Source organism: Toxotes jaculatrix, chromosome 1, assembly GCF_017976425.1.
Source record: "Toxotes jaculatrix isolate fToxJac2 chromosome 1, fToxJac2.pri, whole genome shotgun sequence".
Taxonomy (NCBI): domain Eukaryota; kingdom Metazoa; phylum Chordata; class Actinopteri; family Toxotidae; genus Toxotes; species Toxotes jaculatrix.
The window spans coordinates 14,050,831-14,068,913 of NC_054394.1; the positions used below are offsets into that span (position 1 = coordinate 14,050,831).

The 18,083-nt window shown below is 38.5% G+C and overlaps 2 protein-coding genes across 2 annotated transcripts; one reads left to right on the forward strand and one right to left on the reverse strand.

Moving 5' to 3' along the window:
* The first annotated feature begins 984 nt into the window (after nucleotides 1-984).
* adpgk2 (ADP-dependent glucokinase 2) lies at nucleotides 985-8,342 on the forward strand. The gene is made up of 7 exons (XM_041038164.1): nucleotides 985-1,312; nucleotides 3,150-3,309; nucleotides 4,940-5,130; nucleotides 5,356-5,452; nucleotides 5,683-5,819; nucleotides 6,648-6,784; nucleotides 7,403-8,342. Exons 1-7 carry the CDS (start codon nucleotides 1,117-1,119, stop codon nucleotides 7,973-7,975), a joined length of 1,491 nt encoding a protein of 496 aa, XP_040894098.1. The 5' UTR covers nucleotides 985-1,116; the 3' UTR covers nucleotides 7,976-8,342.
* A 2,805-nt stretch (nucleotides 8,343-11,147) lies between these two features.
* efcab2 (EF-hand calcium binding domain 2) lies at nucleotides 11,148-14,555 on the reverse strand. Its single transcript, XM_041038493.1, has 7 exons — nucleotides 14,382-14,555; nucleotides 14,058-14,142; nucleotides 12,933-13,005; nucleotides 12,559-12,635; nucleotides 11,756-11,798; nucleotides 11,520-11,586; nucleotides 11,148-11,349 (listed from the first exon to the last, which is right to left on the reverse strand). Exons 1-7 carry the CDS (start codon nucleotides 14,404-14,406, stop codon nucleotides 11,234-11,236), a joined length of 486 nt encoding a protein of 161 aa, XP_040894427.1. The 5' UTR covers nucleotides 14,407-14,555; the 3' UTR covers nucleotides 11,148-11,233.
* Between the last annotated feature and the right edge of the window lie 3,528 nt (nucleotides 14,556-18,083).

Genomic DNA, 18,083 nt, shown 5'->3' on the forward strand with positions numbered 1-18,083 from the left:
TTAAATCGAGCAATCAGCATTTTATCTGACTGAGGAGAAGCCTCCCACACCTGATGGGAGTGACTCATTCTGAATGTGGGTCAAGATGTGATAGATGGGTGGAAAAGTAGATGCAAGTCAAAACTATTCTGAGGGTAGATGATAAACATTGTTGGTTTCTGCTGCATCTAAACATTTAGTCCAAACTGGGCCTAAAAAACCCTAAACTGACTTGCAGTGAATGGAACTGTGTGATATGACAAACATTGATGGTGAAGCAAAGTTACCAAACTGTTTGCTGCATGCAGTGGTGAAAGGAGTACTCAGTACTCTTTTGCCGACGTAAAAGTAGCAATACAACTTTACAGAAATGCTCCATTACTAGTAAAAATCATACATTCAAATTTTTTAAAGGAAAAGTAATAACATCGAAATGTAGGTGAAGCAGGTGGAGTACTCATTATATAGACTGGCCTGTTTCAGACTAATATAGATTATATCACTGGTTTATAATCACTGACACATTAATGTGTACATCCCTTTAATTTTGCAGCTGGTGAAGATGGGGCTAGTTTTAGTTACTGCCAGGTAGCTTGTGATTTTTTTCCCCGACAATCAATAAAGTCTGAATTAGTCTGAATCTGCAACGTAACTAGTAAATGAAGTTATCAAATACATTTGGTACAGGAGTAAAAAGTGCAATATGTGCCACAATATTTTAAGTATAAAGAAGCAGGTGAAGGAAATACTGGAGTACCTCAAAACTGTACAAGCTCAAAAAAAAAACAATGCTGTAAAAGATCAGAATCGTGCATTAAGCTTTGCCTCTTCCGCCTTGTTGTCAGCAAAAACAAACACTCCCTCTTTGTAGTGGAATAAATAAATGTGCTCGTTTCGTACACCGGCGTTCGCCCAGTCATCAACCTTAACATTGGTGCTTTGGCACAGGCTCGGTGGTGGTGTTCCTGATTCATTCGCTGAAAACCTGGATTTTGCTCAGTATCCGTCCAGTGGAGCCATACCCGGGAAACCCCGGTTACAAAAACAAACACACTCCAACCCTCATCTCTTTACGTGCGGAGCAGGAGAAAAGCGCTTGTTCAGTGTGAGCTACCGTAGCCAGCCGACGAGCGTGCGATGGAGGGGGGAAGCAGGGTTTCGTGGATGAAATATGGGCCTGTCGTGTCCCTGTTCGTGGTTCTTTTGGCCATCTGGTTCCGGTCACCCCAGAATGAAGTTTTAGACGACCGGTTGGACACGGTCCTGTCCTCTTTGCTGCGGGCTGAACGGAAAGTCGGGGTGAACAACGCCGCCAGACCGAAAGTGGCTGTTGGTAAGCGGTGGGAGCTAGCTAACGTTAGCTAACCTAACCCGATTTCAGGGGTTCCTGATGACTTAGTTTTTATAATCGTGTTTCGAAATTAAAAGCAGTCAGAATATCTGCAATAGAAGTTAGTAAGTTGCTAACTTTAGTCATTGCTCCAACTCACTGAAAACTGATTGTTAATTCTGCATATTGTAACTTGAAATTAATCTAATGTTAATGTTGCAGCGTTAACCTGAAACTTATGAGGGATATTGAACTTTAAGAAAACTGCGGGGGAACTTTGTTTTATGTGACCTGGCAGTAGGTTTTACATGACTAAGTTATAATTCGTATTCATTTTTGCGCAATATATTAGGAGCATGTGTTTGTCGGGAAATGAATGACCAAGAATGATCATGGAGATCTGAACTAATGTAACTATGTTCGAGACAGACCCAGCACAGTGGAAAGTTGTTTGATGAAGGAGAAGAGGAGGAGGTTAAAAAGCTGTGACCATGAATGATCTGCAGTCACCAGATCCCATTCCAGATCAGCAGTTTGTGTGACCAGTTGAGACCAGTTTGTTGTGAGAGGACTTCCTCAGCCAAATGAACTCGACATGTTTGAACTGATGCAGGGACTAGAAAAGTTATTGGAAATGTGGGCAATGTGGTGTCAGTATTTGTGCCTTGAATGTAGGTTAATTTGGCCATAATAACCATAATGTCTCCATTATGTCACTAGTATAGATGGTTGCCTAGTTGTGACATATATGGAATCAACCATAGCCTTGTACCCACACCTTTAAACAAATGCCTGGTAATATTGTGGGTGGTGCCATGAAGGGGTTGGTGCCATGAGTGAGAGTGACTGGCAATTACCAAGACCCTTCTTCCACTGTTAGCAGTGAGCACCAAGCCATTACCGTATTACAAGATGGGATTCCTCACCTGAGGACAATCTGTTTTAGACAGGTTACAGCAAACATAGTAATTAGAGTGATCAATCTTTGTTTTGTTTGTAATGATCTTATCCTAAAATCTTGTCCTTTGAACCTTGATACAAACACGCAACAGAAGTGATCACCATATCTGTCCAACCTTTACCCAACAACAGGCTCAGCCACACCATCAGACCTGTAACATTGTAGTAATTTAGAATTAGATATAATAATATCATAAGTCAGCCTAGTCACATAATAAAACAATTTTTTTTAGGTTTATCTTTTTGTATTGCTATTGAGAGTGTCAGGTAGTAAAGTTAGCACTACAACACAATTCAAAGTAGTGCCCTGTTGACAAAACAACAAAAAGCACAATAAAATGCACCAACAGTGCTGACCACATGAGGACAAATATACAAAGGTCATTTTAGCTTTTATTTACAGCATGTTGTAAGAAAATACTCCTGCTTGACTTGCTAAAAGCGAAGAAAGGCAATTTAGCAGCTTGAAGTTACTCAAGTCAGCCTTTGTCAAATATTCAAAACTAATTTCAGAGTGGGATTTTTGCCTTTTGGCTTCTCTCGCAGGTTGCCCACAGACAGGTGATTTATCTGGGTTTGTTGCCCACCATGGTGGCCTTTGTTCACCCTTACGACAGAAAATATTTGTCTGTGACAGCTAGGAGTTGATGAGACAGATGTTTGATCCAGCAGCTGAAACTGTACCATTTCAGATCATGTGTCTAAAAGAAAATGCCTGTGTGATTCACAATCTTCTCCTTGTCCCCTTTTACCCTTAGGCCATCTCATCCTCTCTCTCATACTGGTCAAAGAAGTTGAAGTGTATACTTGCATGGTTTTATTGTTTATTTATCTCTCTTTGTGCTCCTCTCTTTGTGTTGCCCCTCTCCTTCATCCACAGGGTTTGGAGGTTGTGTTGACCTGATCGTGGATGGGGTATCCTTGCTTAATAAGATCAGCCTCCCTCCCACAGACCAGCCCCTGCATCACGAGTACCTAGAAAACACAGAACAGTTGGCTCAGAGCTTTGCCTACTTCTTTGCACCAGGAGCTGCTGCAGAGTAAGTGGTGTGTGTGTGTGTGTGTTTATTTCTTTGTGTGAATAAGGGCTGGCCATTACATTTGTGTGGACTAGTTCAGGTAATTAATCCTAAAGTCATACAGGACATGTCCTCTTGCAAATATTTTTATTTACTTTAGTCTTCTTTGTGCTGAGACTGGTTATCTGAGTTTTCCTGTTTATATGCAACATATATTTCAGTGTGTGTGTGATTTGATAAGAAATGGAGGGAATGTGAAGTAGATAAACAGTTTGGGGGGGGTGAGGCCAGCCAAGAGAAAATTTAAAACCATTTCCTTCTTGCACCCGTTAGGCTTCTGTGCTCCTGTGTCTCTCTCTCATGCTGTTTCACAAACACACTCACATGCCACCATGAAAGTGTAGGATTTTTTTAAAGATACATCTCATTTGCCTATGTTTCACACAAAATAGACTGGCCAAGTAAAAGCTATGAGTTTTAAAGTCATTGCTTTAGCTAGTTTGAGTGTGTTTTACTGTGTTTGTCACTTCATTGTTTTTTTTAATAGTTAGTTGTAGTCATTCTGAGGACTACATATTTATGCAGTTGAACTCATTTCCCCTCTTTTTTCTGTTACTGGTGACTGCTCCTGTTCTGGCGCCTGTGAGTCCTTGTTCATTGTCTGGAACTAACACCTAAAGGCAACAGGCTTACAAAATCACCATGGACAGAAAGGGCAATGGCATGTGTGTGAGATAGTGAACAAGAATGAATAACTTTGTTGTAAAAAAAAAAAAAAGCCACTATTAGCCACTGAAAGTAGATCTTTTTCAGCATTTTGAGTGATTTCTCTTGCCTCTTTCTTGCTTGGTTTCTTGTTGTACGTAAGTCTGAGACCATAAATTTGAAGCGCTTGAAGCCAAAAAAAGGAGATTTAAACAGCTAAGTGATATGTGCCAACAACTGAAGAGATGATTGGGTATGTCTGCCAAATGCAGACCAGGTGAACGTGCATGTATAATATTTTTGTTTTCATAAATTGAAATGTCTTTATTTTGCCCAGTGTGTTTTGCTCTTCCATCCCTGTTTGGTAACTTGTGCAACTGTTTTTTTTTTCGACATTTTAAGATGAGTTTAGAAAGAGAGGGGGAGAGAAGAGAGTGTGAAGAGAGGTGCTAGAAATAACCTATGAATCTGAATTTTATGCACGCAACGCAACACTGGCTCCTTTTTTAATTTTTATCTTCTGTGTGATGGCTGCCCGTTTAGCTCTCAGAATGACAAGACCACGAAGTCAGAAATATTTCAGCTTTTATCAGAAAGGTGCCAATGTTCAACTGGTTTTTCAGGAGTCTCATAACAACAGGGGGAGTCACGCTCAGCCTTTATCTCCTGAGCACAGTCAGGCATCATACAAATGATTAGTTTGTCCTTTTTTAAAATCAACTTAACTGATTTTTTTGCTTTTCCAACCATCTCTCTGTTGCTTCCTCTAATTGGGTTTCATGACATAAAGCAAATCTGTCATGTTACTATCAGACAAACTTGATGCAGTCGTAGCACACTTCATTCTTTTTTTTTTTCACCAAGACAAAAAAAAAGATACATTGCTACTTTCTGCTCTTTCAGTTTTAACTATGTTTCACTGTTTTTTAATTTGTCTGTGTTGCAGGCGTTTTATGCTAAATGACACCCTCTTTGGTGAGCTGGTCGAGGCGTCCCGTGACCTGCCTGGGAACAGATGGTCGGTGGGCGGCAATGCTCCGGTAATGGCTGGTCGCATGGCAACTGAGGGATGTGATGTGTTGCTAGGGGGAAGTTTCAGCCCCGATTTTACTGATGTCCTGTCCCAGCACATCACAGGTACACACACAAACGCAAGCTGGTAAACCCTTTTTACCTTCCAGGATATATCAGTCTCGTCATATTTACTTCCCACAATCATTTTCGTGCATCTCTGAATTCTCCTCTGACTTTCTTTTTGCGCCGCCTCCTATTATTATTGGTATTTTTCCCACTTCCTTTGCCCTCTCTACTGTCTACTTCTCATTTCTGTCATCTCTACCTCATCTACCCCTGTCTTTGCAGTGGTAGGTAACGTTGTAGAAGAACCGGACATTCATCTGATCCTAGAGTATCCATCTGGAGCAAGCTGGGGGCGCTATACATCACGTAGAGCCAACAGGTATGTTGGGCATTTGGTCACTATTTGGGGATCTGTAGGGATCATAGAATGTAAACAGCGTATACAGCTGTGCTTATATTTGACATTTTTAAGGAGTTGGATTCAGTGAAGTAAAAGGCTAAGTGGTGTGTGTGTGTGTGTGTGTGTGCGTGTGTGTGTGTGTAAATGTATGACTCTATAGGTATTTGAAGCTGACTGTGTTTGGCCTTTCTTGTGTTTGCACGCTGTAGATATATTATCCACAGTGACGACCACAACCCCTACCTGTCCTCTATGGAGGAGTTTGCTGAGAAAGTCAAAGACTTCAAACCAGATCTGCTGGTGGTAGGTGGGCTGCAGATGATGGACAACTTCCCCTTCCAGCCAGGTAAGAGGAGACCCTTGACAAGGTTTTATTTATTGCTGATGTGGAAAAGGTAATGTTAGAGTCTGCTGCTTTGTGTCGCACAAGTGAAATGGGATAGCACTGAGCATTCAGAGGTTTTCAGTTAACCTTGCATGAGTTTGCTGAGAAGATCTGAAGGCATACGTTGATGTAAGATAACCTTTGGTACAGTTATTAGTGGTGACTTTGTCTTAAATGGATTCATGTTCTGAGTTACACTTAATGGTCTTGTCATTTGTGAATTGTGAGTTTGATGCAGATAAGAGAAAGAGTTTGACTGACATCAGCATCATTACCTTTGAAATCACCTACATAGTACATCTGTGCTGATATTAATACTGTATTTATTTAGGCCATAATTATACTCAAACTCCATTGTATCTTCATAATTAAGGTTAAAAAGTGCTAATTGGCTTGATTTTGTATTTTAAGAAGTGGTGATGACTGTTTAAGAGGACACAAGCTGAAAGAAAGGAAAAAAGAAAAGGGGAGGTTGACAGTCAGTATCACACTGACTTCCCACTCTGCACCTGATTGTTTGCAAATGAGCTTTGTCTTATTTGATCTGACATCTCCTTTCTCTGTGGTTCCTCACTTCTCAACCACCCTCCTTCCTTTACCTTTTGTTTGACTACCTGTCCTGTTCCTTGGCACCCTTCCCTCCCTGATATCTATCTCCTCTGCTCTGTTTTTCAAATCTCCGCTCCATACTCACTTCCACGTTACTGCACTATGTCCTCCTTGTTTCCTTCACTCCCTTTTGTCTGAATTTCTTCTCTACTCCTCTGCCTGTTCCTTTCATCCTTCCAGGTGAGAGGGACGCTCTCCTCTCCCGCCTGGCCGACCTGCTTTCCTCCTCGTCTCCTCAGATTGGCACCCATTTTGAGATGGCCAGTTTTGTAGAAGAAAGTATAATGGAAGACCTGCTTCACTATGTCATTCCCAACGTATGTATGACTGAAGAATTCAATTAATCATCACATGAATTCACACATACTACTCACAATGCAAAGATACTGGCGTGATTATACAGAGGTGAAAAAGAGCAGTCGATACCAGAAAGTTTGAAACTAGATTTGCTTATTTAAACTTGCTGAATACATTTGAATATAAAACAGTCATGACTCAACAGAAACTATATTTGCCTTACTGTATTTGCAAAGGTTTTTTTTTTAAACATCTGTTTTATATTTAGTTTCTTGCTGAAAATTGATTCCTCCTTTTTCTCACATATACTAAACAAAAGGAAGATAACAAAACAATTGTATATGGACATTTTTTATTGTTTTAACAGTTCAGTTCTTGATTACTGAGTTTCATAATTTTGGCCCATATTCAGAACTCTTAATTTCTAATTGAAGATGTGTTTTCTTTTTCTTGTTTATTTTTCAGAATGTATGTTCACAAGCCACATATTCTCAGTAAAGGAATATTTATCACCTAGTGGAACAGCATGAACAGCATGGCTTGTGTGTGTGATTTTGTTTTTTTTTCCCTCCAAGAGCCACAGTACAGTGAAGTCTGAGTCCTTAGTTTGATCACTCATCCTGCTGCTGTTTTTCCAGGCGGACTCTTTGGGTATGAATGAACAGGAGCTTCCCAACCTGCTCAGCCTGCTTAAAGGCTCCAACATCACAGTGCTGTCAGACCCAAACCCTCGTGTGGCTACTGTCCTCGACCAGATGAGGGAGGTCTATCGCATTCTGAACCAGCGCTACAAGGACGCAAGGGATGCCAGTGCAGAAAGTGACACAAATGGTGCTGACGTTACGCATAAGCCGCTGACCCGGCTTCACGTCCACACACTGGCCTTTCAGGCCATGATAGTGACCCGAGGCTCTCAGTGGAAGAACACCATGTCTGCCACAGCCAAGGCCTCTCTCACAGCTAACCGCCATGTCTGTGGATCTAATGATATTGACCCCAGCAAGGCCAGGCTCATCATGGATGACTCATTCTCTGTTAGCCGGCGGGAGGGCAGCCAGCGTATCCCTCTGCAGGAGACCAGGCCCGTCAGCTGCTGGGATGAGGAGGATTATGAGATCTGTGTGGCACCTGTGCTGGTGTGCACTGAGGTTTATCAGACTGCAGGGGGAGGGGACAACATCTCAGCTGCTGGCCTTGTGCTGCAGATCTAGACAAGGACACAAAATGATAAACTAGACATTGGCAGCAGTGTAACTCTGGAAACTTGATCTAGCTGTGATGCAAAACAGCTGTTGTGGCGAACACAGGTACTGATTGTGAAAGGTATCAGGCTAATGCTATCACACTTGCAGCTCATGGTCTAAGCGGACCATAAGGAAAACAGATTGTTATCATTCATAGGAGTCAGATGATGGGGTACAGTGGTTATTAATCAGGTTAAAGCACCATATTTTAAATATATGGGCTCAGTTTGATTTTTGAAGGGGAAACAGAAAAAAAAATATCAACTCAAAAATTGCAATCTATGTAATGTTCTGATTGGTGTGTGTGTGTGTGTGTGTGTACATTGGATTGTGACTTATACATATAATATGTATTTCTTGTGTCTTTGCCTGAGTGCAAAGCCCTCAGGTATCCAGTTTATTTGATTTTTAGAACCAAATCTTTGAGCAAACACTGCCCTGTCACTGTTTAATCACACACTCACATCTCTGCTATGTCATTGTAGCCCATCATCTGATTCTAGTGATTTTAATAACCTGTCCTCCTCTACTTCTCTAAGGCCTTACAAGATGTGGCCTTCAGTCAGGATGAGATAAAGAGGGATGAAGTTTGGATAAAGTCATAAAGACACTTGGTTGTTTTTTATAAAGCCACACTGTGCAGCTTGTGGCACGGTATTTCTGAATTGTGTATCAAGAGTGCATCAGACAGTAGGACTGCTGTGTTCACAGGGCAGACGACTGCAGGGCTGCACAACTGAGCTGCTCTAAGATAAGCTCTCTTTGTTTCATTTAAACCTGTGGCTCTACTATGCAGCAGAGAGAATTTCTGAAATAGCTGAATCTTTGATTTCTTGGCAGCACGATTATTAGGTGTTTCCACCTACTTCAAATCTACACGTCCAACCACTAAACTAGCCCTTTGACTTCACCTGCCTTACAGCAAATGCAGTGTCAGAAGAGACAGCCTAAGTCTGAAAAGTTAGCAACCTGACAGTTTTAAAAGTCACACCTGAACCATTTTAATGAGAAGGCTCTGTCCTGCCTCTTCCCTCTCTTGTCTCATTCTCAAAGGCAAATAAAGTTTGGAAATACAAAGCTGGTGAGGTGATCACCTCCTGTTCTTCCCGATATATGTGAAAAATGTGCATACTGGTTTGGTGAGTTTGATTTGTTTTGGGATTGTCATTCCTATGTGTGTCAGTTGCAGTGCAATAATACAAAAAAACATAATGTTAAGAGACCACTGTTGGTAGCTGGATATGATGTCAAAAATTTCTTCTCTACCTCTGTGCTGTCTCTGTTTCACCCTCCCTATTTGCCCCCTCTTTTTATCGTCGTCTCTATCCCATGTTTCTTTGTCATGCTTTTCTAGTATCTGTCATATTTCTTCCTTGATTCTTCCCCACTCCTTGTGTTTGTTTATGGCTCTTTAAGGACCAAAAAAACAGTGTATTGAACCAGACAACAATGCTGTGAGGGGGAAGTTATTAACAGCCAGTTCTCACTTTCTCATATGGCTGTAAACAGTGGAACAATCTCATCACTTCTTTCAGATTTCTAGCGAAGAAAGAAGGGGTTAGCAACATGAACATAGCAACATGAAGCCATAGTGCTACTCACCAGGAAACCCCTTTATCTGTGGAGTAGTGGACCACACTGAAAATATATTTTCCATATTTAGTCTTCATCACACTCAATGTGTAGTTATAGGAAAGATCCAACATGATGTGTTGGTGCTTTACTGGTAGACAGGTCCATTTCCCCTGACACTACATACACTCACTCTTGAGTCAAAGCCACTAATTTCTTTTTCTTAAAATAATAGTTGTTAAGATAATCTGTTAGTCAAAGAAGGCCCTTCTCTCTAAATGATCATCATCACACTCCCATTTCAGCCTTTTTAGGATCGGAATCACTTTTTCTTTTGAGACTGCATTGACAGAAGCTGCTGGGCTTACATGGGAATGATGCCAACTTTATTATTTTTCTCACTTTGTACAAATCAAACATTCCATCACAGACCCAGCTTCACTTATTTCCTCCATTCAGATCAAAATATGTTTCACAAGTACACCTCAACATCCGAGTGGGGTGTTGTTTTCTGGCTTACATTATTTGATTTTTGTTTTTTAAAATGTACTTGTTAAAGCCCACTTTCAGTGAGGAACGCATTTATTACAGTGCAACATGTATGAGGTCAAGAGCAAATAAGAATCTAAAGGTGAAGGCAACCCTTTAAATCTTCTCTTTGTATCGAGACTGTGCTGGATTTGATGCTGTTGTTTGATTATACTGGAGGTAAATGAGCCTTATTCTGTCTGGAATTTCGGTGTTTAGTAAAAAGGGAATGTTTAATACAGACTTTTTCTATTACTGTAGGGTTATGTTTTATTCCCTAATGTCTTTGTCTCACGCAGTGATTGGAAGTCGAACGTAACGGGTCATGTTTTTACTGTGAAATGAAACCGTAGCTTGCATTCATGATCATATAGTGAACTGCTTGTGTTTGAAACCATATCATATGCTTGTTTAAACTCTAGATGAAGTCATGTCACCCATGGTCCAAAGCTGTGTTGGATAACTGTTTTCATGCATGTTAACTATTCAGTGCAGAATCACCAGAGATAAAATGCTATGCTGGTAAAGTGATCATTGCTTTGGCTATTATTATTATTATTATTAATACTTGGGGTCATTTATTGATGACGTTCATACCCATCATGGCTACCGATGGCTTTTTTCTTTTTAAACCAATACTTTGGATGAGTAAGCACCTGACTTTATTTACTTAGCTACAGTCTAGGGAAGAATTCTTCTACATGCTTGTGATGATCACATCATGGGTTCTTCATCACAACATCATACTTCACCGTGATGGCGTGTTGTTTCCTTTCTTCCTGCTCTCAACATTTAACACATTTAATTTCATTTTTACTTTGATGTCACTTCATGTAGGTATTGCTCCTGGCCCCCCTTTTAAATACCTTTTCTCAAATATGCAAACAGATGCCTGCAGATAATCACAAACTCTTGAGCTTTTGTTTTAAACTTACAAAAAGATTTAAAGTCAGAAATAGAAAGACTAATAAATCCCTCTACACAAGCATGAATTACTTTATTCATTCCATGCATTAGCTAGAAAAAACACAAACTTGTGTGTTTGTAATATGTATCATCTGTGTGTGTTTGTAATATGTATAGTGTGTATCATCAGTTACACTGACACACACACAGTGTCACTCTCTACATGTCAGGGTCAACGGTCAGTTGGCTGATTAAGTCTTTGTAACAGACATGGTTCTCATTGTCGGCGAGTGCTGTCAGCATCTCATCCATCTCCTCCTGAGTGAAGGGTTCACCTGGTTTAAAGACAACCATCAACAACACACAGGTGAGCCATGACTACAAACAGTTTGTACAGTATAGGTTGTTTTATGGAAGTAAGGGCAGTGACAGACTAACAAAAACATACATCTTTAAGATATTCTGCTGCTTTTCATCCCACAAACTAATCTTTGCTCTGCTTTACCTTCCTGTGTCATATACTTTGTCAGCTCCTCAGGCTCCAGGTATCCTTTCTTTTCTTTGTCCAGAACCTGGAAACACAGTGAGAGTGTTGCTTTAACAAATGTCAGTAGCTAACGCTGTGATATTCACTCTGCCGACAGCGTGATGTTCTCACAGGCTCTAACTCATACTTCTTCTTTGCCCATAAACTAGAACAACACCTGAGGATACACAAGAAACAACAGCAGCTGGTCTCACCTCAAAGGCCTGAAGCAGAACGTCCTCAGGAATGGGAGGAAACCTAACACACACACACACACACCATTATTATTTGTGTCTATCTCCTGTGGCACGTGAATACTGCCTGATAATACTATTAACTTTGTAATTAAATTTTAAAACTTATTTTGCAGCAGTTAGATGGTGGAACTACCATATCATTTGTTAGTACTTTTCAAGTCTAAAATCAGTACCTCTGGTTTAGTCTAAATACAAGTTAGCACAGTCTACACAAATGTAAAAATTAAAACCTTATACCGGGGAAAGAGAAAGTGAGAAATTTTCCCCAGTTTTTTATTATATATATAAGTGTATATATTACCAGAAGTGGGCAACACTTCTGGTAATATACACAAGCAAGAAAAGTTTAAAAGGAAGTTACTTAAATTATTTAAAGAAGTCTGACATTTTGCTGTTTTCTAGATGGTGAAAAAAACATCATCTGAAAGATTAATGATCAGAAAACAGAGCACAGCCGTAGCCTTTGTAGACCTCTACACCACACGTGTATTCTGTCAAGTCTGATTTGTTTTATTCACCAAACATAAAATCAGTGTGAAAACTTATACTTCATTTCGTACTTGCTCCTTCAGTAACATCTAGCAGAAAAACACTGTAGAACATACTGTTTGCTTTAACACCAGCACTTGCTTGCATCATGACGTGGCTTTCCCACCCTCAAAATTCAGCATTTTTATTTATAGCTGCATATAAAAAAACCAAAAACGCATACGACCGACATCAGTGAAGAGTAAACACTTGAGATAACAGAGCTGGCTTACTTGTGCTCCAACAGCACTTTGGTCATGGCTGGGAGGAAGCTGTCCAAATGGACATATCCTGTGTGGTCCTCTTCCACCTGGTTGAACAGGACGAGGCCTCTGAGTTTTGGTTCTTAAACAAAGATGGCTGCCTATAATGTCGCCCTAACTTTCTTTGTATGTAACATCTTTCAGGCATGTATCGTGCTGATCATAATTCTTCATAATTTGTGCTAGGACAAATTAACAATAAATGCAATATTTTAAAAAAAAAAAGAAGGCATTTTAAGACAGTGACATTACAATATCGGGGAGCTCATTATTATTTATATTTAATTAGCAGGTATAGTTGATACTGTAACATGACCAAAACATAAGTAAAGACTTTTTCTGACCTTTGCTATTAAGTCATGTAGGTCTTGCTGAGAAGGGAAACAACCCAGGGAATAGATGATGGTGCCAATCTCCCTAAAAACACATACCAGGACAGCTTTAGTTAAAACCATTACATCCTGTCAGCCCACATTACCTAAATACATGGAAAGACAAATGTGAGAGCACTGATCTTACTTTTTGCTTCATCAAGCTCTTCCAAAGCTCACTGGCCACTGTTTCACAGTCACTGCCAGTAAGAGCTGCTTTCTCAACTCATTCCAGAGGCGTCTCAGTTTACTTTCCACAAAACCAAAAATCAGCTGATAGGAGCAGGGAAGTATTTAAAGATACTACAGGACAAGATGGGTGTAGCTTTCCATATAAACTGCACATTTAATGCATTCACTCTGTAGTTTACTCTCTGTAGTTTACTCTCTGTTTAAAACACAGTGTCCCTGGAAGTGTGAGATTCTGTGGTTCAAAACCCAACACATGGAAAAGATACAGTGGAATGTATTCATTAGTCAGCTTGATTTAGACTTGACACAATCTGCTTCAAGTACAGATGTTAATTCACTTTCACAGGATATCCTAATTAAGGTAAGAGCCTGCATAGAACGCTGGAATTAACACACACACACACACAGTGAGCAGTTAATCATTTATTAAAGAAAATACTTGTTCTACTCATTAGATACTTGTTAGATGTACTGCTGATGAAAATAACTCTTGTTTGCAGTCTTACAGTTCTCCTACAATTGAACAATATGACCTTGCCACAGGTTGTGTGTGTGTTAATTACTTGGGAAAAGGGGAAAAATTGAATCATTCTGAAAAAAAAAACACTTTCATAACGTGAGCTTAATATGATCTAAAACAGTTGAGCTAGATTTTGATATGGGGTCCACTTTACGGATACGGCCACAAGATGGAGGATGGAGGAGGGGATACTTAAGGTGGTGCAAACTTCTAACAAATGTGCCACTAATCAAATAATGTAGGTCCAAATGACTCGGACTAACCCCGGGGCCCCTGGGGCTCTGCAGCCTCAGAGTTTGCCAGACTCAGCCTGGTTTCTTCCACCACCGGTGGAGAGGGATGGGAACAATCACCACCTCAGTGTGAAGGCTGCTCTAGAAGCTCACCGGACATCCACCGTGTTGTTAGACTCGTAGTCAAAAGCTTCAAACGCTGCTCTGATCTTCTTGTGGACATCTGACGCCATGATCTCTGACAGACGAGAGACAGAAAACACTAAGAGAGTTAACGAGAGTTACTCAACCGCCTGCTTGTTACTGAATCCGTAATTGCAGTCAGCAACTGTGAAGCAACTAAATTTCAATGACCGGGCCGTAATTTTAAAAGTGGCATTGTTGTGTCGAGATAAACGTAAAACTGCCCCTTATACTGTTGTCCGAAGGTCAATTAAAACAAACTAGATAGACGCTAAATAACTAAAGCGAACTAACCTGCACTCTGCTTGCCCTCCGCCATGTTTTCCTCGTTATTCTGTCGCTTAGCAACCGACTGGCTGCAGTTAGTTGTTGGTGAGAAGAAGAGTACAAGACTTTACTAATACCCAAAGACAGTCCTTCTCAAATAGTGGGGCGCGGTGCGATGCCGGGGGGGCGTGGCACCCCGGCACCGCTGAGACGGAGATAATGAGACAAATGAAAGTCACCCGAAAGCTAACACGAGGAAATATGACGTGTGAAGTGTATGTAGCGCTTGGCTTCACTGAGACGACGGTGGGAGACGAGCAGCCATACGGCCGTAAGAAGTCAAAAAATGCCGAAAAAAGTCAATTTTTTGTAAGACCTCAAAATGTCAAAAAACGTCAAACTATAGTAAGAAGTCAAAAAATGCCGAAAAAATTCAAATTTTTGTAAGACCTCAAAATGTCATAAAAAAATGAAATGGCAAAAAAAGTCATATTTTTGTAAGACCTCAAAATGTCATAAAAAACGTCATACGGCCGTAAGAAGTCAAAAAATGCCGAAAAAAGTCAAATTTTTGCTAGACCTCATAATGTCATAAAAAACGTCATACGGCCGTAAGGCGTCAAAAAAAATGGCAAAAAAAGTCATATTTTTGTAAGACCTCAAAATGTCAAAAAACGTCAAACTATAGAAAGAAGTCAAAAAATGCCGAAAAAAGTCAAATTTTTGTAAGACCTCAAAATGTCAAAAAACGTCAAACTATAGTAAGAAGTCAAAAAATGCCGAAAAAAAGTCAAATTTTTGTAAGACCTCATAATGTCATAAAAAATGTCATACGGCCGTAACGCGTCAAAATATGGCAAAAAAGTCATATTTTTGTAAGACCTCAAAATGTCAAAAAGCGTCATACTATAGTAAGAAGTGAAAAAATGCCCGAAAAAAGTCAAATTTTTGTAAGACCTCAAAATGTCATAAAAAACGTCATACGGCCGTAAGAAGTCAAAAAATGCCGAAAAAAGTCTCATTTTTGTAAGACCTCATAATGTCATAAAAAATGTCATATGGCTGTAAGGCGTCAAAAAAATGGCAAAAAAGTCATATTTTTGTAAGACCTCAAAATGTCAAAAAACGTCATACTATAGTAAAAAGTCAAAAAATGCCGAAAAAAGTCAAATTTTTGTAAGACCTCAAAATGTCATAAAAAAACGTCATAGGGCCGTAAGGCGTCAAAAAATGGCAAAAAAAGTCATATTTTTGTAAGACCTCAAAATGTCATAAAAAATGTCATACGACCGTAAGACGTCAAAAAATGGCAAAAAAGTCAAATTTCTGTAAGACCTCAAAATGTCATAAAAACGTCATACTATAGTAAGGCATCAAAAAATGCCAAATAAAGTCAAATTTTTGTAAGACCTCAAAATGTCATAAAAAACGTCATAGTATAGTAAGGCGTCAAAATCAGCCAAAAAAACTCAAAAAAATTTTTTAACCTCAAACTTTCATGAAACACGTCATAGTATAGTAAGGCGTCAAAATCGGCCAAAAAAAGTCAAAAAAATTTGTGACATCAAAATGTCATAAAAAAAGTCATCGTATAGTAAGGCGTCAAAATCGGCCAAAAAAAGTCAAAATTTTTTTTGACCTCAAAATGTCATAAAAAACGTCATAGTATAGTAAGGCGTCAAAATCGGCCAAAAAAAGTCAAAATTTTTTTGGACCTCAAAATGTCATAAAAAACGTCATGGTATAGTAAGGCGTCAAAATCGACCTAAAAAAGTCAAAAAATTTTTGGACCTCAAAATGTCATAAAAAACGTCATAGTATAGTATGGCGTTTTTTTCGGACAAAAAAAGTCAAAATTTTTTTTGACCTCAAAATGTCATAAAAAACATCATGGTATAGTATGGCGTTTTTTTCGGACAAAAAAGTCAAAAAATTTTTTTGACCTCAAAATGTCATAAAAAACGTCATAGTATAGTAAGGCATCAAAATCGGACAAAAAAGTCAAAAAAATTTTTGACCTCAAAATGTCATAAAAAACGTCATAGTATAGTATGGCGTTTTTTTCGGGAAAAAAAAGTCAAAAATTTTTTTGACCTCAAAATGTCATAAAAAACATCATGGTATAGTAAGGCGTCAAAATCGGACATAAAAAGTCAAAAAAAATTTTGACCTCAAAATGTCATAAAAAACGTCATAGTATGGTAAGGCTTCAAAATCGGACAAAAAAAGTCAAAAAATTTTTTGACCTCAAAAAGTCATAAAAAACGTCATAGTATAGTATGGCGTTTTTTTCGGCCAAAAAAAGTCAAAATTTTTTTTGACCTCAAAATGTCATAAAAAACGTCATAGTATAGTAAGGTGTCAAAATCGGACAAAAAAATTCAAAATTTTTTTTGACCTCAAAATGTCATAAAAAACATCATAGTATAGTAAGGCTTCAAAATCGGACAAAAAAAGTCAAAAAAATTTTTGACCTCAAAAAGTCATAAAAAACGTCATAGTATAGTATGGCGTTTTTTTCGGCCAAAAAAAGTCAAAATTTTTTTTTGACCTCAAAATGTCATAAAAAAACGTCATAGTATAGTAAAGCTTCAAAATTGGCCAAAAAAAGTCAAAAAATGTTTTGACCTCAAAATGTCATAAAAAACGTCATAGTATAGTATGGCGTCAAAATTGGACAAAAAAAGTCAAAAAAATTTTTTGACCTCAAAATGTCACAAAAAACGTCATAGTATGGTATGGCGTTTTTTTCGGCCAAAAAAAGTCAAAATTTTTTTTGACCTCAAAATGTCATAAAAAACGTCATGGTATAGTATGGCGTTTTTTTCGGACAAAAAAAGTCAAAATTTTTTTTTACCTCAAAATGTCACAAAAAACGTCATAGTATAGTAAGGCATCAAAATCGGCCAAAAAAAGTCAAAAATTTTTTTGACCTCAAAATGTCATAAAAAACGTCATAGTATAGTAAGGCGTCAAAATCGGACAAAAAAAGTCAAAATTTTTTTTGACCTCAAAATGTCACAAAAAACGTCATAGTATAGTATGGCGTTTTTTTCGGCCAAAAAAAGTCAAAATTTTTTTTGACCTCAAAATGTCATAAAAAACGTCATGGTATAGTATGGCGTTTTTTTCGGACAAAAAAAGTCAAAATTTTTTTTGACCTCAAAATGTCATAAAAAACGTCATAGTATAGTAAGGCGTCAAAATCGGACAAAAAAGTCAAAAAATTTTTGGAGCTCAAAAAGTCATAAAAAACGTCATAGTATAGTATGGCGTTTTTTTTTCGGACAAAAAAAGTCAAACATTTTTTTGACCTCAAAATGTCATAAAAAACGTCATGGTATAGTATGGCGTTTTTTTCGGACAAAAAAAGTCAAAATTTTTTTTGACCTCAAAATGTCATAAAAACGTCATAGTATAGTAAGGCGTCAAAATCGGCCAAAAAAAGTCAAAAATTTTTTGACCTCAAAATGTCATAAAAAACATCATAGTATAGTAAGCCGTCAAAATCGGACAAAAAAAGTCAAAATTTTTTTGGACCTCAAAATGTCATAAAAAACGTCATAGTATAGTAAGGCGTTTTTTTCGGACAAAAAAAGTCAAAAAAATTTTTGACCTCAAAATGTCATAAAAGACGTCATGGAATAGTATGGCGTCTTTTTCGGACAAAAAAAGTCAAAAAAATTTTTGACCTCAAAATGTCATAAAAAACGTCATAGTATAGTAAGG